At 38.9% G+C, this 22,556-nt stretch overlaps 1 protein-coding gene across 3 annotated transcripts in view; it reads right to left on the bottom strand.

The window, feature by feature from the left end:
• Positions 1-399: 399 nt before the first annotated feature.
• The window catches only part of pank1.S (pantothenate kinase 1 S homeolog), a 32,122-nt gene continuing 9,965 nt past the window's right edge, over positions 400-22,556 (bottom strand). For all 3 annotated transcript variants that reach the window (XM_018227503.2, XM_018227504.2, XM_018227505.2), the window contains exons 2-7: positions 16,267-16,619; positions 9,992-10,245; positions 6,590-6,766; positions 4,440-4,563; positions 2,850-2,975; positions 400-777 (exon numbers count right to left, since the gene is read on the bottom strand). In XM_018227503.2, the coding sequence (XP_018082992.1) occupies positions 718-777; positions 2,850-2,975; positions 4,440-4,563; positions 6,590-6,766; positions 9,992-10,245; positions 16,267-16,619 (1,094 nt within the window). In that variant the 3' untranslated portion in view covers positions 400-717. The remainder of the gene's footprint in view (positions 778-2,849; positions 2,976-4,439; positions 4,564-6,589; positions 6,767-9,991; positions 10,246-16,266; positions 16,620-22,556) is intronic.

The following is a 22,556-nucleotide window of genomic DNA, read 5'->3' as shown; positions in this document are numbered from 1 at the left end:
TGTTGTTTTAGTTTACTCCTGGTTCTTTCCAGTACTTATACAGTATATACACTTTACAGTCTGAATCAGATATCAGGGGGTAAAACAGCAGCAGTCCTGCATATTAAAGGCAGATTAGAGGAAGAATTACAGTATATTCCAAATGCTAAAACAGAATGAGGAGGCAGACCCTGTGGCTGGGGATTGACCCACGATTTTGCCCAGTAGGGAGGTCAGGAAAAAAAGGGGCCTAAAGTTAAACCATTGGCTTCCTTCTTGAGTTTTGGAACAAATAATTCTACACAAATATATATATATATATATATATATATATATATATATATATATATATATATATATATATATATATATATATATATATATATATATATATATATATATATATATATATATGTCTACAGTATTTTGAGTTTTCTAAAACCTTCCCTAAAGCCTCTTCCAGATTAGCATTCTGAATAAATGCCCCACTAAAAGGATATAAAGATCAGACATCATAAATTACTGCTTTAAATGACTCCACAAATATGACTATGGTACATTTGGCACCATTTGCACATTTTAAAAATAAAATAAAAGTGTATATATAGGCTCCCAGTGTCTGTTAAAGGAATCCAAAATATTTACAAGTCACAATGTACAAGTGGGAAATGGCTTCCCGCGTATCTTCCAGAATCGTATGCATTATTCTGCCAGTACAAAGCTATAGCTGGTTCCTTCTTACTGATCGTCATTCATTTTGAGCAATTCAAGGAGAGCGCCGACAGCACCAAAGTATCCCTAAGGGAAAAAAACAACGACAAATGGTAAAAACGAAAACAAGCGAAAAAAATATATTTGTGGTGAACAATGTGAAAACAACGGAACTAAAAAATACTGTTTGGAAGACGAGGAACAACCCCTTTAACATAAAGATAACCTCAAAAGTATTTGACATTGTTAGCAATGGTAATACATATAAAATTACAACTATAAGTAAGAATTGTAAATCTGTGGGGAGAGGCAACAGCATTAACCCTTTAAGTGCAGTAGAATCTATCCCATCCACATGAAGCATGGCTATAGATGCAAAGATCCGATCGTATGAATCAAGGATTCATACAATTTTCGGACCGTGTGTGGAGTGTACCGACATTTTTTGTCCGGCGGAGATCGGTCGTTTGGTTGGTCGGACAGGTTAGAAGATTTCTGTCGGCTGGCCATAATTTCTCTGTATGAATTGGCGATTGTACGATTTTCAGTGGGAGACTGTCACCAGCTTTGTCGGACATAATCTTTCATACGATTGCTGAACATCAGCTGATCTGTTATTTTACTACTTTATTCTGAATGGTTAGTGGCAGGTCGGGAGATGGGGAAGTCCGATCGTTCGAATCTCTTTGCATCTATGCCAGCACCCTTTCCACCCTTATCCATTTTCTATCGGTATGAAAAAGGTGAAAGAATAAATGATAAGAATGCGGTAAGAATCCCAGCGAAAACAGAGTCCAGCTATAAGGTATTTGTTGTCTTATTTTTAGAGTAACTTCCTAATGAATGATTAGGCTGGGAGGAGGGGTACCCATGTACTCCAGTAATTCAAGAGTACGGTCTACTTAAATATAGAATATAGATTTTTTTTATGTACATATGTATTGTAGAGCTCCTGCAGTTGATTGAAACAAATTGTGGAGTCAGGCAGGTCAGGGCAAAGCCAACCAGGCATGTGTGGCCCCATGATTTATTACAAAAAACCCTAAGGGTCAGGGCACACAGGCAGATTCAGGGAGATTAGTCGCCCATAGACATATCTCCTCTTCTTCGGGGCAACTAACAGGCCCGGATTTGTGGAAAGGCCACCTAGGCCCGGGCCTAGGGCGGCAGGATTTTAGGGGGGCGGCATGCTGCCCAACCACACCCACATTGGTTCAAAAACACTGGGAATATGCAGGAGATACAATAATTTTTTAAATCCCCATTGCTCTGGTCCAGATGATGAAAATTTGCATGAATAAAGGGGAGGGGACAGGGGCGACAAATGGCAGTGGGCCTAGGGGTGCCCATTATGTAAATCCGGCCCTGGCAACTAATCTCCCCAAACTGCCTTTCCGGCAGCTAAAATTTAAATTGCCGGCGGGATGGCACTTGACACGATTCGTTTTCTGAAGCCGTCTGATGTTTCCTTAATGAGGCAACTTCGGAAAACGAATCGTGCCGAGTGCAATCCCTCCGGTGATTTTATTTCATTTTCGCCCGCTGGAAGGCAGTTCAGGGAGATTAGTTGCCCCAAAGAAGAGGAGATTTGTCGCCAGGCGACTAATCTCCCCGAATCTGCCTGTGTGCCCTGACCCTAACAGAAAGCCACCAAATCCAGGACAAAGCACTTTTTTTTACCTGGATTCAGATTTGATGAACTATTTAGTAGTGGGACAAACAGAAGATCTTTTTCCTTGCTTTAAAGCACTGGATTGAACACTTTGGATTATGGATTTGGTGCATCCGCAAAATACCGACCGCTACCATGTGACATTATTTTATAAAAGCAGAATCTCTAACAATTCTATATTTCTCATCTCTTTCTAGGGATGTCTCACAAGTGAGCTGTCCTTCAAGTGAAATTCAGTAGGTGACCAACTGTGCTTTATACAGGCTGAGCTGCAAGAAAGATATTGAAGTCTTAATCATTGGGGGTGCCAAATGTTAGGCACGCCCATATTGCACACAATGGAATTATATTTTAGGTCCTCTGAAAGGTCCAAGTAAACTCACACGCTGCCCATCTGGTGTTGTCCCTTACTTGAGGAAGCTGCTTCATGAAGGAAACTAGGAAGCAAACCAGGAAGTATTCACTCATGTTGATATAATCATCTTACCTCATGTTCTAAGAAAAGGGCTTTTAATTGCCCCTTTGACCAGTAGTCCATTGCATAAGACAGCAGTTTCATGGAGACCATGTTAATTCTGAGGAAGTTTCCTACAAATAGAACTCTGTCAATGTTCTGTAAGGCAAAAACAGTGTCAGCATTAATATGTTGATAAACAAACACTTGATCAACCTTATAACATTTGCTAACCCCTCACGGTCATATGTAAACTCTACATAATTAGAGGTGTACTTCACATGTATTTCACTGCTGTTTGACAGACACAGTCGTTTTGTTAAATAACTAGTAATGCCATAAAGTAAAAATTTCAGCTTTCCATTGAGCACATAAGGTGGAGTTTGGGCATATTATTTGGTTAAAATATGATGTGCCATAGGTCTACAACCTACAGGTAAATTTAACTTGAATGATGCAAAATACCCCCTTTTTCAACATTAGTGCAATCAACAGGGCATGTGCCAGTTTTTTTTTTTGCATATTTTCTTAATTGTTGAGAGCAAAAATAAATCACCTGTTCACTTAGAAGCCTCTGTATTAGATACTTTAGCAAAGGCTTTAGCTTTAAAGGAGGAGTTTGTTTATACAGAGGCTTCTAAGTGGACCACATATTTGTTTTGATTGTCTCCACCTCTCAATGAAGTAGGAGGTTTTTATGCCTAAAAAATGATTTATTATCATTATCCCACAACTAGTCACAGATAGTTCCAATCTGCAGATATATTTCCTGCCATATTTTAGCTTAGTCAGAATGTGTTTATTGTTGTCCCAGTGGATCATGTTGCAGTTCTTAATGCTTTGATAGCCCTGTACAATGCTGCTTGAACTCCATGCCACAAGGCAACACTGTAAAGAAGCTGAAAGCAAAAAGATTACATCTCAAATGGACTTGGCATCCAATATCAAAACTTTCCTTTTCACCCTGAAAATAAGCAGAACTTGGGCCTTGCAATTCTCCAGGGTGTCCGTGTAACTTCTTTGTGCAAGTGTTCATTCAGGCACATAGCTGTCAGCATCCCTGGCAGTCTAGAAAACCCCATCTTAGGCATTAGTGTAAAATCCAAATTAATTTGGCATTTTCTGAGTGGGACCAGGCACCAACACAATCTAAGGAATTCTTTCAAGGAAAGAAAACGATCGACCATACATCCGAAGGGGAAATCATTTTTATCCATTAACACAGAAAGCCTATCAAAGGGAATTTGTAGTACAGTATTTTATAGATTGGCCTATTCTATAAAAGTTTTCATTTTTTTTTTATTTGTATGGAATCACAAGTATTTTGTTTTCTTTTTCTCTGTGATAATGGACTAGAACATATTTCTCGATAGTAACCAAGTTGCAGAAATCCATGTTGGTGGCAAATTAATCGTGCAGGGCGTATATTGTTGTAAGCTGCATAAAATGTGCTAATTTTTTTTTAAAAAAGGCAGTACAAATTCAAGACCAGGGGGTTGGAGTTGCAGAGGTGAGGCCCAAATTATCAGGCTCTCCAAAATAGCGGCCTAATACTTCTATAAATTACCTTATAAAAACTAAGATCTTAAAAAAGTAGAATTTATTATTAATTTGTGGTTCTACCTCATTTAGTGCACACATACGAGCAATAGATCCAATGTTGTTAGTAATAGTGACTAATGTTGCTCTTGCCAAATCTTCTTTACTGATGGTATCTCTCTTCTCTTTGCTCATCATGTGACCAAAGCTGCCAAACATAAAAACAGCTATGTTATTTAGAAACAATGTGTTTTCATCTACCAACCACTGCATTATTGGACCAAGTATCCTGGAAAATAAAGACGGAGGGCATGTTTGATGCTAAATAAGGCATGAAGTATTCCACTTTATTGTGAATCAAGCCACAATAAGTGCAGGGTTTGCTCTACTTGATCTGCAATACACACAGTAACTTAAAGGGATACTGTCATGGGAAAAAACATTTTTTCCAAAATGAATCAGTTAATAGTGCTGCTCCAGGAGAATTCTGCAGTGAAATCCATTTCTCTAAAGAGCAAACAGATTTTTTTATATTCAATTTTGAAATCTGATATGGGGTTAGACATTTTGTCAATTTCACAGCTGCCCCTGGTCATGTGACTTGTGCCTGCACTTTAGGAGAGAAATGCTTTCTGGCAGGCTGCTGTTTTTCCTTCTCAATGTAACAACGTGTCTCAGTGGGACATGGGTTTTTACTATTAAGTTCTGTTCTTAGATCTGCCCGGCAGCTGTTATCTTGTGTTAGAGAGCTGTTATCTGGTTACCTTCCCATTGTTCTTTTGTTTGGCTGCTGGGGGGGAAAAGGGAGGGGGGTGATATCACTCTAACTTGCAGTACAGCAGTAAAGAGTGATTGAAGTTTATCAGAGCACAAGTCACATGACTTGGGGCAGCTGGGAAATTGACAATATGTCTAGCCCCATGTCAGATTTCAAAATTGAATATAAAAAAATCTGTTTGCTCTTTTGAGAAATGGATTTCAGTGCAGAATTCTGCTGGAGCAGCACTATTAACTGATTCATTTTGAAAAAAAAAAAATTTTTCCCCCTTTAAGTGAATGTCAGGAGTTCTTTTAAAGCTGGCCATAGATGCAAAGATCCAATCGTTGAAATCCTCGAACGATCGGACTTCCCCATCTCCCGACCTGCCACTAACCATTCAGATCAAATAAAGTAGAAAAGAACAGATCAGCCAATGTACTACATCAGACAGCAATCGTACAAAAGTTATGTCCGACAAAGCTGGTGACAGTCTCCCACTGAAAATGGTACGATCAGCAATACACGCAGATATATTATCGTCAGCCGACAGAAATTTTTTAATCAGTCTGATCGACCAAACGACCGATCTCTGCTGGGCGAAAAATCGTAAGAATCCTCGATTCGTATGATCGGATCTTTGTGTCTACGGCAAGCTTAAGAATAGCGAATACAAACTTAATTCATTTATCACCATTCTGAACCAATGTATCAAATCATCTGACAAACGCAGAGAGGGGAAGTCCCAGCTCTTTATTCATTTGTATAGGATTTGTAGGGGCAGATTTACTCTTTTTTTTCAGTCTTTGAATAAAAAGCCCTATACAAAAATCCTATACAAGAGAATAGAAGCTCAGATTTTTTCCTATGGCGAACTGTGGAAAGGTCTCACTCTTTGATAAATAAAAATCTTTACTATTTTAGATTGTATGGGGTAAAGCTGCAGAATTTATCTGTTATCTGGTGCCAATCTAAGTATGTAGAAATGTGCAGCTAGCAGCAAAACACTAAGAGACACACGCGCAGATTTGGGGAGATTTAGTTGCCCAGTGACAAATCACATCTTCTTCGGAAGACTAATCTCCCAGAAAAGCCTTCCCGCCGGCTAGAATCTAAATCACCAGTGGGATGGCACTCAGAGCGCTTCTGAAGTCGCCCGAAGTTTCCTTGTGAGGCAACTTTGTTCGACTTCGGAAAACGAAGCGCTCTGAGTGCCATCCTGCCGGCGATTTAGATTCTAGCCGGTGGGAAGGCTTTTTGTGGAGATTAGTCGCCCGAAGAAGAGGCGATTTGTCGCCGGGCGACTAAATCTCCCTGAATCTTAGTGTGTGCCTTTACCCGAACACATAAAAGGACACAGATGATGAAATGTTAAACTGTCTTATCAGGTGGCTTATGCAACCTCACACAGAATCTTACATTGCCCATTTTCCCGCAATACCCCCACCCCACGGCACAGGAACAAACTTAGTTATACCTTGATGCTACTGCAGTTCCCTGTAGACTAAACCTCTCGTAGTCTCCACCGTAGATGTCTTTTACCAATTTGTCAACATTCGTGCTATCACCTTTGCTTGCCATTTCTAGAGCTTCTTCAAATGTTTCACAGCCAGTCAGTAGACAACACAGACCGAGGAATGTTCCACCACCGAGGCTGAAAAAAAAAAAAAAAATGAAAACAGATACAGATTAAATACTATGCAAATAAACTAAAGCAGAGCTTGTTTTGCATTTTGCTCAGAACAGGTAACTGAATTTAAGCCTATTTCAGATAAGAATTTTCCTCCCCTTTTTTTCCTAGTGTTGTTTCCAGTTTTTCAGTTGTGAATTTTTCACTATAGGGGTCATTTATGAATTCTGGGGTGCAAATGCAAGAGCAGGAACATATAGGGGGTTATTTACTAAAATTCAAAAATTTCTCACTATTTTCTTAAAACCACTTCAACCAAACTCCCGTCCACATTTTTACCGTATTTACCAATAAATTAACTCGGAAAAAATCTGGTGCAGGAAAAAACTCTATTAAATCCCAAATGTAGGATTTTTTTCGGATTAGATGCCCCGAAAACTCAGACCTTTTCAGGTTATCACCCAAAAACCACAAATTCTTTGGATTATTGTACGAAACCCAGTGCAGATCATCTTCCAATTGTAAACTGGACATCTGCTTTTGACTTCTACAGGTATAGGACCTGTTATCCATAATGCTCGGGACCTGGGGTTTTGCAGGTAATGGATCTTCATACCTTAAGTCTGCTAGAAAATCATCTAAACCTTAAATAAACCCAGTAGCCTGATTCTGCTTCCAATGAGGATTAATTATATCTTAGTTTGTATCAAGAACAAGCTACTGTTTTATTATTACAGATAAAAAAAATGAAGTCATTTTTAAAAATTTGGATTATTTGATTACAATGGAGTCTATGGGAGACGGCATTTCAGTAATTTGGAGCTTTCTGGATAACGGGTTTCCAGATAATGGATCCCATACTTGTACATGACCTCGGAAGGTTTGAGATGGAGTACTTTTTTATTTGGGCTTTTAGCAGCTTTGGGGTTTAAAAAAAAAATGGTGTTTTCCCATTTAAAACTCATGGATTCTCAACAGGTATTTTTTTTTTCCCAATTTTCCACTATAAACACTCTGGCAACACGTGAATGGTGCAAACGTTTAGATGCATGTCACAGTGACAATTACAGGGAATAAAGTATTGCTAACTTTCCTTGGTTTTGGCAGTTGTTCAAACACGTGGCATGCCAGTGGAAATAGCAATAAAGTATGAGTGATTAGATAGTGTGTAGTGTCTGTGAATTGCACTCTTGGCAGAAGTCAGCATGCTACTTGTACACAGCACCACACACACACACACATACAACAAATACAGTTTAAAGGTATGTAAAGGCAAAAAAAATAAAATTCCATTTTTACTTTCTTTAATGAAAAAGAAACCTATCTCCAATATACTTTAATTAAAAAATTGTGTACCGTTTTTATAAGAAACCTGACTGTATGCAGTGAAATTCTCCCTTCATTTACTGCTGTGGATAGGAATTGTTAGACGGTCCCTAACTGCTGTGCAGGGAAACAATCATACTTATGAACAGCAGGGGGAGCCCCCGCCTTACTTTCCAGCCATGCAGAACTCAAGCAGATTTGTTTGTTTCCATGTAGAGCAGTCGGTGACTGTGTAGAGATTTGTTTAGATTGTATTTTTGCCTTAACATCCCCTTTAATGTTTCCAATGCCAGCAGCAGGAACAAAGATCATGGAGCCAGATTTAAACAGATGAACTGGGATTCTATTTGGAGGATTATTTTGCTGCAGCCACTGGTTCTTCAGAGTTGGGGAAAGTTTGTATTAAACAATACAAAAACTATAAAATCCACATTAGATTACATGACAACACATGACCCAGCGCAGTCTGTATATTCTGATTATTAATCAATCTTGCTGTATCAGCTTCTGGCAGATATTATTTAACTTGTGCTGTTTTGATAATTTATGACAATCCCTAAGCAGCCCAGACCACACTGAGCATGATGTAAAGATGTATAACTAAGTTACAAGATGACAGCCCCCTGTGGCCAACTTTGAAAGCATAAATCATTTGTTTGATTAGGCTTGTGGTACAGTAAGTTCATGCTTATGTTTAGTATACAAAATACAGCATTTCTAGCCTTATTCTATTTTAGACTTTCCTTGTCCTTTAAGTGTCAAGGTACACGCTCAGATTCGGGGAGATTAGTTGCCCCGGCGACAAATCTCCTCTTCTTCGGGGCGACTAATCTCCCAAACTGCCTCCCACCAGCTGAAATGTAAATCGACGGCGGGATGGCACATGAACTATTCGTTTTCCGAAGATGCCTCACTAGGAAACTTCGGGCGACTTCGGGGAGATTAGTCGCCTGAAGAAGAGGAGATTTGCCAGCGTACAACTAATACTCCCCAAATCTGAGTGTGTGCCCTGACCCTAAATCCCATTCTAATAGAGTCAAGACATAGACAAGGTTTCTAGGGGCCTACAACAACAAAAAAATCATGTCCCATTAGATATATAGCTAAAATCAGTAAACAATTTAAGAGAAACCAAAAGTCTACCCATCATCCCTAAATAGTAAGCAGAACATTATTGAGCAGTCCTACGTAGTGGTTTCAGATGCCACATAACCAACTAAGAAATGAAACCATAGTAGTGATAATAACATTTTAGCTATATAATCAATATGCTCTCCTGCTGCAATAACAGCTATTTGATGGTGTATTCAATTTTACTTGGGGAGAGGCAGAATGAAAATGTAAATTATTAGATCCATAGAAACAAAAAAAGACAAAAGTTGCTTAGGTTACTTTTAGGGTCTGGCCACATAGGCAGATTCGTGGAGATTAGTCGCCAGGCGACAAATCTCCTCTTCTTCTCGGCGACTAATCTCCCCAATCTGCCTTCCGCTGACTAAAATGAAAGTCTCCTGGGGGCAGGCACTCGGAGCACTTCGTTTTCAGAGGTTGCCTGTAATTGCCTCACGAGGAAACTTCGGGCGACTTCAGAAAACAAAGTGATCCGTGTGCCTGCCCCCCGGCGATTTTCATTTTAGCCGGTGGAAGGCAGATTGGGGAGTTTAGTCGCTGCAAAGAAGAGGAGATTTGTCGCCTGGCGACTAATCTTCCCGAATCTGCCCGTGTGGTCAGACCCTTTTATTCATTATATTAATGTTATAGGCAAACTTCCTCATTAACAGAAGAAATTTCCAGCTATTTCATACAGGCAAGCAGCAGAGCATGCATTTTGATAATGTTTTGTTGAGAATAAGAAACTACATTTTGATATGAATACTCAAAAGAACGCGTGTACCTTTATTGACTACGTAAAGAACACTTTACCTAGTTCCAGTTACTCTTTTATAATTGTCTTTTGAATACACTGCAAGGATGCTGACCCCTGAGCCTATATTAACCAGCAACATAGGATAAGGATTGTCAAGGCAGTACGGCTTCTTCTGGCATTGCTCTGTGTCTGTTGGGTTTTCAAAATAATAACACTCCGGACGGCCATTAAATCCCACCGAGTCAACATAGAGCAGGCCTTGAATCAAACAGTCCAGTTCATCTAGTTTATGGAGCTGGAGGTCAGCTATCTGCAGAATATTAAGAAGAAAAAGCAAGTTAATGAATAAGCAGGTGTAAGTAGAGCAAGGGATACAAATTTGCTAAAGACAAGGACAAAGGACTAAATGACTCTCATATCTAGCACTTTGTACTGCAGTGCCTGTTGCATAACGGTTTAACCTCTATATACAATAAAAATAACAAAGTATCAAGAACAGCAAGAACAGAAAAAACATCTTTGGTCTTTTTGGCTCAAAGCAGCCAAACATTAAAAACAAGTGTTATATGAAATATAAAGTGTATGGAAAAGTTTAAAACTTCCCTTCGACCCCTTAAGTGCTGCTTGGAAGCCACGACCAGCAGCACATGTTGCCTACTAATGTGCTTTACCTAGTTTCACAGCATTGACCTTGCAAACACTTGCTAACACTCTCACCTTCAAAGGGAGCTGCTTAAAGCCTGGTAATAGCAGCCTAAAACTGTCTAAAACTAAATACAAAATATAACATTAATGTAGATTGTAAATGTAAAAGCTCATCAATTTATTTTTTGGGTCCCCTTCAAAGGAGAAGGAAAGGCTAAAATTAAGTAAGCTTTATCAGAAAGGTCTATATAAATACAACAGTAAACCTCAAACTAATGCTGCTCTGAGTCCTCTGTCAAAAGAAACACGGCGTTTCTTTCCTTCTATTGTGTACACATGGGCTTCTGCATCAGACTTCTTGTTTATACCTCCAGGGCAAGGGCTTGAGCATGCTCAGTTTGCTCCTCTCTCCATCCCTGCTGTAATCTGAGCTCAAAGCTATGAGTGAGCAGGGAGAGACTCAGGCAGGAAGTGATGTCACACAAAGCTAATATGGCAGCTGCTATACTAAACAAATAGAGAGAGCATTAGAGCAGTTTACTCAGGTATGGTAAAGCATTCTGCAGAATAAATATAGTCTTATAGCTTGCACTATTGTGGTTAATCTATTGGCAATAAACTGCTTCGGTAGCTTTCCTTCTCCTTTAAAAGGGTGGTTCACCATTCAGTTAACTCTTAGTATGTTATAGAATGAATAATTTTAAGCACCTTTTTAAATCGGTCTTCATTTTTTTCTTTTATATAGCTTTTGATTTATTTGCCTTCTACTTTTTACTCTTTCCAGCTTACAAATAGGGCTCGCTGACCCCATCTTAAAAACATATGTTCTGTAAGTTAAAAAAATGAATTGTTCTATTCAGACCCTTTCCCATTCATTTTTCAGCCTCTTATTCAAATCAATGCATGGTTGCTGGGGTCATTTGGACATTAGCAACCAGATTCCTGAAATTGCAAACTGGTGAGCTGCTGAATAAAAAGCTAAATAACTCAAAAACCAATTGCAAATTGTCTCAGAATATCACTATATACATCATACTAAAATTTAATTTAAAGGTGAACAGCCCCTTTGAAGTGGACCTGTCACCCAGACATAAAAAGCTGTAAAATAAAATTAAACATTATATCCAAATTCTTTTTGTAATTAAAGCATTCATAGCTGTTGTAAACTTAATTTAAAAATCTCAAGTGTCAATTAAATATTGCCTGCCCCTTCTCTATGCCTTAGGCTTGCCTTAATAACAGTTAAATGGCTCCTGCCTGCCTGTTATACTGTAATTATGAATTCCCAGACTGATGGAAACAAGATTCAAATAATTTATAGTGTATACAATTTAAAAATTAATTTTGTTTGACTAACGTGATAAAATAGGATTTGGAATTATTTTGTTGGGGTGACGGGTCCCCTTTAATGTACAGATTCATATATAGAGTTTACAATTTGTTCAAAATATAACACTGGGCATTTGAACCTACAGACAAAATTTATTATAAGGTAAAGCACAAGATTACTCTTAGGGCTGTGGGCGCATTGCAACATGTCTTTTCCCCAAATCATCTGTTACTTTAAAGGAGAACTAAACCTTAAAATGAATATGGTTAAAAATGGCATATTTTATATAATGAACTTATTGCACCAGCCTTACGTTTCAGCTTGTCAATAGCAGCAATGATCCAGGACTTCAAACTTGTCATAGGGGGTCACCATCTTGGAAAGTGTCAGTGACACTCACATGCTCAGTGGGCTCTGAGCAGCTGTTGAGAAGCTAAGCTTAGGGGTCGTCACTAATTATCAAACAGAAAATGAGGTTTGTCTGTAATATAAACTGATGCCACAGGGCTGATTATTAAATTATGCTGCTAGTTGCACTGTTTTCTGTGCTGCCATGTAGTAATTATTTGTATTAATTACTAATCAGCCTTATATTGTGACATTTCTATTCTATGTGTACTGTTTATTGTGAGTGGGTCCCTAAGCTCAGTAAGTGACAGCAGCACAGAGCATGTGCAGTGAATCAGCAGAAAAGAAGATGGGGAGCTACTGGGGCATCTTTGGAGACACAGATCTTTATGGCTAAAGGGATGTGGTTGCCTTGGGCTGGTACAGAAGCACAACACATCATGTACAACATTTCTAGCTACTTCTTTAGTTAAGCTTTTATTCTCCTTTAAGGTAAATACATGCAAATCAGTGCAAAATACAATAATTAACTCTTCCTTTACATATTCCAAATATAAAATAAATAGATTTTAGCTGAGAGTAGCATTTTGTTGGGTGAGCGAGTGGCTGGAATTCTTATTCTGTTGTTCCTCAAACCTTGTGATGATGTGAGTGCCAGATCCTTTGTTTGTGAGGATTTGGAAAGATAGAGAGAGCACAGTGAGGAGTGCTGCTCTCCATTCATGCTCTGTTGCTATGCAACAGGCAGTCTTCTTCACAGCCAATTTGTGGCTTTCAAATGAAATCGACAGGATTATTCTAATGAAAGTGCAGTAAACAGCCCCAGAGCCCAAGTGCTGCCATATTGACCACAACCAGAACTTACTTTAAGCATTAGTGGTTTTAACATTATGTTTGTTAACCTGCTGACTGGCACCCTTTATCTGTCAGTTGTTGGGGGTGGGAAGCTCAAATGCAGAATGAACACATAGATTATCTTTTTGTGGGTAATTTCAATGTCATGAGCAAAAAAAAAAAGTACACATAAATCTGGAGGAATAATCACAGATTAATCATTTCTAGTCACTAAGGGCATTTCAATATTAAGGTCTTTTAAATGTAAAAATGGTCCAACTTTTATATCAGACTTGTATGCGGACGGATAGTTTGGTTGTTCTGAATACTATTTAGCATTAACAGAGTAACAATTAAGGGCTCCATCACGAAATAACAGGTTTATGGTTTAAATGGCACACAAGGCATTTCAGCAGCGGGTTTCTAAATTGTGCTTAGAAAATAATTAGGACATTAGCAACCTAACGCGCTTTGTGCTTAACTTGGCACTTATTCATAGGACTATGCGTAAAGATGGCCAGATACAAAGATAAAGTTGTACGTAACGAAGGTTTACACGATTTTCCATGATTGCGCATGTTGGCTTTTAGCTGCGATTGCGCATGCATGCGTACTGCCGTGAATTGAACATCATTTTTGCAGGAAGCGGGTCTGGGCTGGCAGGGCCCACCGGGTTTTTTCTATCCGGCCCAGTCCGATCCTGAGTGAGTCTGTCTTTTATTTAGTCATCAAGGCCTTATTCACTTAACACAGGGGTGCCCAAACTTTTTGCAACGAGGGCCAGATTTGGCGAGGTGAAAAGGTGAGGGGGCCGACCATTCAGCCCAACATTCTTTGAACCAATAACATTAAATTACAGGAATCGAGTAATCGTAAACAGTAATATTTGGGCACATTAGTGAAATGATCTGCCACTTGGGCTATACTGCTGCCTGTGTGCTGAAGGTGTTAGTAATAGACACGTATTGGAATGTAGTGACGCCATACGTCTTTAGTTTACTGTACTGGCACGTCAGTACGTCTATTGACATCTCCAGCCATTAAGAAGTATGTGAAAACAGAGCGTCTTTATGTGCCAGTACGTGGCTATTTCTAACACCTTCAGCACACAGGCAGCAGTATAGACCAAGCGGCAGATCATTTCACTAATGTGCCTTAATATTACTGCTATGGGATTCCTGATCACACTGTGCTGGGGGGCCTCATTATTATTAATTTCATGATGGAGGCTGAGTGTCGGTGTAAATTTGAAAAAGGGCCACGATTGGCCCCCGGGGCCGCACTTTGGACATGCCTGATTTAACATTTTCAACTGGAGCTTTCTTCTTATATATACAGGTATGGGACCTGAGGCTTTCCAGATAACGGATCTTTCTGTAATTTGGATCTTCATACCTTAAGTCTACTATAAAATCAAAAAGGCTTATTTTGCCACCAATAAGGATTAATTATATCTACGGCTGGATCATGTACAAGGTAATGTTTTATTATTACAGAAAAAAATTTGGATTATTTGGATAAAATGGAATCTATGGGAGATCCCATACCTGTATTTGAAGCAGAGCTTACACACACCGGTTATTGTCATTGCTTTAGTAAGGTTTTTAACCCAGCCCAAAAATGTGGTGCTTTAGCCACGATTTGTCAGGCAAAAGTTATATAGAAACACCAATATTCGCAGGTACCTTTAATGCAATGTCTTTGAAATTTTGAATGCTTTGGCACTTCTACCCTTTATTTGCAGGGCAAATAAAATACAACTCAGCTTCCCTCCATTGTCTCTGTTACAACATAAATATGAGAGACCCTTTTTCTCATATCATCTAATTTACAAAATATAATGGGGTTTATTTATCAGCCAGGGGTTACTCCCCATGGGCAAATTTGCCCAGTATTTATAAATGATCCCCAATGTCTCTAGACACAACGCATGATTTCTTGTTCTTTCCTCATTGAAAATGCTAAACTTTTTTATTACCGTATTGTTATTAAATGGGCAGCTAGAGTAAAACTCAGGTGAACCTGATCAGTAAATGTTTCACCGCGCATTACAGTCATGGAGGTTTATCCATAAATAAGTAGTAAAGACCAAGATTTCCACAGACTGCTGGTATGACAAAGGGCATATTGTAGCATGGTATATATAACATATATTAGCAGAGGTTAACAGACTAGCGTTACTCCTTAAAGGGATCTAAACACAATTGTTGCTTGACTAAAAAAAAAAAAAAACTCAAAATACTTTAACATGTTATCAATGGTTAAATCATACTGGGAGTTCTTTGTTTTTCCCAAAGGTAACAGGGTTCTGGCTACATGTCATATCACCAACAGGACCATTGGGTGGGAGAAAGACGGGTCAGGGCACACGCTCAGATTCAGGGAGATTAGTCGCCTGCTGACAAATCTCCTCTTCTTCAGGGCGACTAATCTCCCCGAACCGACTCCTGCCGGCTAGACTGTAAATCGCCCACAGGATGGCACTCGTTGCGCTTCGTTTTCCAAAGTCGCCCAAAGTTTCCTCGTCAGGCAACTTCGGAAAACAAATCGCTCCGAGTGCCATTCGGCCAGCGATTTACATTCTAGCTGGCGGGAGGCAGTTCAAGGTGATAAATCGCTCCGAAGAAGAGGAGATTTGTCACCGGGCAACTAATCTCCCCGAATCTGAGCGTGTGCCCTGACCCTTAGAATGGAGAGGAGCTCCAAAACCCCTGTTTAGCAGCATTAAGCAAAATAAAATTTTCCTTATTTGCGGTTTTTGAATTAATAAGCTCTTGTCAGCAGAACAACCAGGTAGTGGTTTAATGCGAGACTGGAATATGAATAGGAGAGGACCTGAATAGAAAGATAAGTAATAAAAAACAACAACAAATTTGTAGCCTCAAAGAGCAACAGTTTATCGGCTACTGGATTCACTGACCACCATTTATAAGAAGCTAGAAAGAGTGAGAAGTAGGCAAATAATGATAAAAATTACAAAAATTAAAAATGAAGGCCCTCTGAAAAGTTGCTAAGAATTGGCCAGTCTATAAGTTACTAAAAATTATATTGAAGATAAACCACCCATTAACAGCACCCCCTGCATTGGGTCCCCTCCCAACTGCATCACTGGCCAAGCCCATGTGTATGGGGTTAGCTTTCCTTGCAGCTGGTAATACCTTTTACCCTACGTACCATTCTAAAGTCCTCTTCAAACTTATAGGCCCCGCCGCCAGTAGCACACAATGTGGTGTGCAAGCTTGAGAAGTTCTTTTCGCTTCCCATCTCAATGAATCGGTGCATGGCGCACGTTGGAAAGCGGATGAAGTGCAAATTGCCTTTGCGGCCACACATAGTCAAGTTTTTCAGTTCAAGGTGCACGTCTCGGATTCCAGTTTTCCCATAGGCTGTGTTGGATGTCAAGTACTTTCTTATGCTTTTTAAGTTTTCAACCTCTTCCTGTTCCTCTTCTGCTGTAATGTCTTTGGGCTCAAAGTAGACCAGCTTCACCAACGTTCCTCCAATATCCATGCCAAACCACGGGAATGCTATAAATACAAAATATCATTAATCAGAGCAGGTATGGCTACATATTGTAAAATAACAGACAGTCTTATATACAGTATAGAGCCCCAACCTAAATCAACAACAGAGATAAATCACAAGATGTCCCTGCGTAAACAAAATGATGTCCATGTGTTTGAACAAAATAGTCAACATGCCATATTTCTACTATGTGAAAAGCTGCCAACAAGCTGGCACCTCTCTAGGTCCTTAATACCTTTAATAAAAACACACAACTGGGTATAGTTATCAGGAATTACTCTTTTATGAACCTAGTCCAGTTCTGCCGTCTTCCAGCTGTTGTTGATCTACAATTGAAGGCTAAAGGCCTCCCGGAAGCTTGTAATGTGGTCATCCTTGACGTAGGCAGTTTTTCTGATGGCTCTATCTCTCCTCTCTGAGCTTCCACATGTCTGCATGTGTACAATATATACTCGTTAAGTCCCTTGTTATGTTTATATTCAGTTTACTCATTGCCTACATTCGAAAATTGACTTTTTTCCAGAAAAGATGGCTGTTTAAATACCTTTCCTGGTTGATTTATCTGTATTTTAACTCAAGAAAGGGATTCTAATTACCACTTCTCTGATGTGACTCATGAGCAGTACAAGGAGAGCCAAGCAGAATGCAAATGTCATACAATTCCAATGCGGAGTACAGAGCTAACTTGGCAACGTACACAAAACAGCCGATGTGCTCCTAAATATAGTGGTGACTCTGTAATAACTACATTGTACTTTCTCTCTGTAAGCACAACGTAGAATCATGCCTAAAGTACAAACTACCAGCTTTCTGCACAGTATTTTTTTTTTATTAAAGTTTTTATTTAGATTTTTTAAACATAACACAGTTAAGAACAATAAAGAGAAAGAAAAGGAAGAAAGTTAAGAAAGAAAGAGGGGAAGAGGGGAGGGGAGGTAAGGTATAAGATGATACATCCAACAAAGTAGTGTATAGGCTTTCAACCATCTTGAACAGTCAACCAAGTACCCCAGATCGCTTCAAATTTCGCGGGGCATCCTCTCGAGAGATAGGTCAGTTTCTGATTCGAGAGAGAGTCATTTACCAGACACCTCGGTAAGGGAGTTTGGCAAGGGCCTCAAAGGAGCCTATTACTGCTGCCTCTAGCACCACCGCTGAGTTGCTTCTATCAGGGACAATCCACCAGCGGGCATAAACCAGCTGGGCCGCAAGGAAGTAGAGTTTGAGATTAGGTAAAGCTAGGCCCCCTCCTGAAGCCGGCGCCTGTAACACCTTAAAGTTCAATCGGGGGTGTTCCCCTGCCCATAAGAAATTTCTAACTATTTTTTCCAGTCTGGTGAACCAATGGGCCTGCGGGGTTATGGGAGAGTTGTGGAGAGTATATAGAAATTTGGGTAAAAAGACCATTTTAAACATGTTAATTTTGCCAGGTAAAGAAAGAGGTAGATCTTGCCAAACAGCAACTTTGTTAGTCAGGGTCTGCACTACTGGATCTAAATTAAGTTGTACATACCTATTAAGGTCTTTATGGATTTTCTGCACAGTATTTATTTACCTTTTAGCAGTGCCACTGTGAATCTAAAACTAAGCTGGGCATATAGTATTTGCTATTGCATTATAGAAAACCAGCCAATCATATGATATGGGCCAGCCAGCGCCTCGACAGACCAGCAAAGAGAAATACTGCAACAGAACCTGTTTCAGGCTCATGAAGTCTTGGACTTGGACAAAAAAATTCATTTTTTTAACACAACCAATGTAACACTGGAGTGGCTCAAGAACAACAGTTTAATTCAAAGCACTGGTCTGTCTAGCATCTGGGGCACTATTTAAATAATAAGGGGCAAAAGAAATGTTGGGTAGTATTGCTCCAAGAATTTAGCTGCAGGTTATGAAGGTGGAGAATTGAGATTGGAAAAAGAGTTACTTAACAGGATGAGTGCTCAGTGCTGAATGGTTGTAATAATACCATGAGAGGTGTTAGATGAGGAACACATCTTATTTCAGGAATGCCTTTGATAAATATCTTAAATAAATGGATTTAAAAATTGGGCCGATCAGAAAGACCAGCTGCTTCTTATCTGGCTACAACAGACTTATTCTTTGCTTTCAAAATCGATAGGTGTTTCGCTGATGAACAAAACAGGAGAACACCATGTGTCAAATCTAGATTAGATGGTGAATCCTAGTTATTTTTCTTCCATCTTGCTTAATAATTTGGCCACCATGGCCAAGGTCAATGTTCTACTGCAGTCATGGGAATATATAAAGTAGTATCCTTTCAGTAGATTCATTAAAGTAAGTCTCATATATACATTTTAAAAAAAGGTGCATTAAGCAGCAATTAAGGTAAAACATGCCACTTTTTGCTAGTACTTACAGTATTTGTTAGTACAGCATACTATACTAGTTAAATTCACTTTAAATCACTGGGTAGCTCAAGCTCTTGCTTTTGGGAATGAGGCAATTTTTTTTCCAATGACCAATTGGCTCAGATTTGAATATGGAAATTAGGTTCTGAGTCAATTTGATTTTTGGCTAAATCCAAAAAAAAAAATCCAGCTTTGATGCATCCCTAGTTTATATATTTAAGTAAACAACTACATTGACAAAATCCAGTAGCCAAATGAGCTATGGTTAGACCCATCAATGTTTTTATCGCGTGACTTTACTGTTAGCAAGACCTTTGCTCTAAATAATTGTCTGCTAAGAGAAGATCAGATTTCTACATTATGTCATCTGCCTTGATGTTCAGAAGATTTATTTTGGTGAGTAATAAATTTAGCAGGGGTGTATAGCTGTGCACTAATAGCCACTCTTGTATTGTAACTGCCAGTGATTACTCTTGAAGAATGCTGGGGGTATTACAAGTCATATCTGAAAATACACATTGGGAATTGGTCAGTTATCGAGATTCGATATTTGCCTAAAATACAAAAAATATTTGCATACCTAATGTAAATAAGTGACAGAACAATGTGCCAATTAATAAAAAAACTTTTTTAATCTCAAAGATTTCATTGCTGCTTTAAACAAAGGGATACCCAATTTGCTTACCTCTACCTGTTCTTGATCTATGGTCCCCCTGCTTTAAAGTAGACTAATCATTGGTAGAAAGTCCACAAATAGAATTAGGGATGCACTGAATCCATTATTTTCCAGCCAAACCACAAATCCTTCATGAAAAACATGTCCGAATCGTGATTTTTAAAGATTGGGTTTCACTGGGCTTTTGAATTTGGCTGAATCCAAATTCTGTTGAAAAAGGACAAATCCTGGCCCAAACTGAATCCTGGATTCAGTACATCTCTAGTTAGAATCCATGCCTAATTTATTACCCACCTTAACATGCAGGCAGATCTCTACGTGTTGCTGTTACTTTGTTTCTATTAGAGAAACTTTATATCTAAAATTTTTGATTTCAGATGAATACTGAATTTTTTTTAAAAAAGATATCCAGGCAAATACCAAATCTTACAGAAAAGATTCAGCCAAATATCTAATGGATCCTAATTTGTATATTCAAATATGACAGCTATCTTAAAATAAAATCCCCTGCAGCATCTAAAAATATGTGTCCAGTTCTTTAACGTCATACAACTTCAGGTTTCCAATTTAGTTTGGCAAAAAATTTAGTAAACCTCAAATTCCGCAAAACTTGCTTTTCAGCATAATGCTGAACTGAATCATGGTTTAGGTGCATCACTAGTCTCTGTATATGGTACAGTATGTTATAGAAAGGCCAACAACAAGCTGAATTCATACTTTCAGAAACACTCTTCTTGTGTCCTGGGGTGAACATCCAAATGCCCTCCCACTGATACCCATTAAAGGGATACGGTCATGGGAAAACATGTTTTTTTCTAAACGCATCAGTTAACAGTGCTGCTACAGCAGAATTCTGCACTGAAATCCATTTTTCAAAAGAGCAAACAGATTTTTTTATATTCAATTTTGAAATCTGACATGGGGCTAGACATATTGACAGTTTCCCAGCTGCCCCCAGTCATGTGACTTGTGCTCTGATAAACTTCAGTCACTCTTTACTGCTATACTGCAAGTTGGAGTGATATTACCCCCCCCCAAGCAGCCTAACAACAGAACAATGGGAAGGTAACCAGATAGCAGCTCCCTAACACAAGATAACAGCTGCCTGGTAGATATAAACAACACTCAATAGTAAAAGCCATGTCCCACTGAGACTGATTCAGTTACATTAAGTAGGAGAAATAACAGCCTGCCAGAAAGTGGTTCCATCCTAAAGTGCAGGCACAAGTCACATGACTGGGGGCAGCTGGGAAACTGACAATATATCTAGCCCCATTTCAAATTTCAAAATTGAATATAAAAAAATCTGTTTGCTCTTTTGAGAAATGTATTTCAGTGCAGAAGTCTGCTGGAGTAGTACTATTAACTGATGTGTTTTGAAAAAAAACATGTTTTCCCATGACAGTATCCCTTTAAATTGTTACAATTAATAAAATGAATGCTCAATGTATATTTTTGTTTTTTTTAAAAAAAATTGCTTCCTCATTGAGCATTCCTTTCAACACAACTGCAACTATACCGTTTACATTCCTCACATGTCTCCTTTGCCATTTTTATTTGCCTATGTCATGCATCTTTTTCAGTGTAAATTTACTTAATAAAAATACTTGGCTGCTCAAGAATCAATACTCGTGGTGCCAGTGAAGTGACTGGGGCTTGGGATGAAATTAAAAAGACATTTTGCAAATGATATATTCCAAATGAGAGATACCCACATATTTACTATCCCAATCTCATTGGGGCCCATGAATATTTCAGTGTTCTGAAATAGAATAGCGCCACAGCTTTCATTTGTTATGTGCATGCATGTGACTTCACACCCATGTGGCATGATGAGAGTGCTAGGAGAAGCGCTCAGTATGTGCATGTGCATGAGTGCCACTAATCATGGCTGCCCGCAGTGGGATAGAGACGACTAATGTTGATTGACAGGTGCCCTTTAAATTGATTACATTTTACATCATGTTTGAGAATACAAGTCTCCTTATAAACAGCAGTATTCCCATATCCCTGTGTCACTTCCCCAAAATATTCCACAGTGCACAACTGTCTGGCAGTTCCCATATACATTATATAAATAACAGACAAGGTGGAACCCCAACCTCAAATACTGGTCCCCTGAAAAACACAAAATGGGGGTTCTTCAGTAATTCTGTGGAGTGCTGAAGATATTTGAAGAGACAGTGACACTTTCTCATTTTTAATATGCCTGTGTTGAAATCTGCTCCTCCTCTCCCCCTAAGCCCTTCACCAATCACGTGTCACAATGCTGTTTACATTTGTCTTCCGGCCTATTGGTACTTTGTCCTGCCCTGCAAGCCTGACATCGATCACAACTTCCCTGTTGTTGAAGCTGTCGGGCTCAACAAGGCAAGGGGCATCATCAAATGTGGGATTAGTGCTGGGCACCTTTATATAGCAAAATTAACATGTTGCTCTTACAACTGGAACATGTCACTGTTCCTTTAAATTGTATTTGTGAGCATTCTCTAGCTAGAGGCCAAAGGTAATGCACAATCTTAGGCAACAATCCTATGTGCCTTGTTTTTTTTTTTTCCTGGAGGCAACACAAAGATGAGAAACTTAATCAAGGCTTTTGCTTCAAGCAAGTGACCTCTAAACTCTACTGACATCAATAAATACCTGAAAGTAAATGAAAATAGCTAAAAGGTAGTAAAAAAACATGCCAGGCAACTAAACCTGCCAAACTGGATGTTGCACTCATTTCCAAAGTCCAAATCACATTTTTAAAACACAAGCTCTAAAATGGTATACTTTTAACCTTTCCAGACCAAAAACATATACTTTTTATTTAATGTTTTATTTGCAAACTTCTGAACTTAGCATTATTTTTCCTGGCTGCAAATGATGCATTCCTGCTGTGAACCAAC

The sequence above is a fragment of the Xenopus laevis genome, chromosome 7S (genome assembly GCF_017654675.1).
Source record: "Xenopus laevis strain J_2021 chromosome 7S, Xenopus_laevis_v10.1, whole genome shotgun sequence".
NCBI lineage: Eukaryota > Metazoa > Chordata > Amphibia > Anura > Pipidae > Xenopus > Xenopus laevis.
This window is presented reverse-complemented; position numbering and strand designations above follow the sequence as displayed.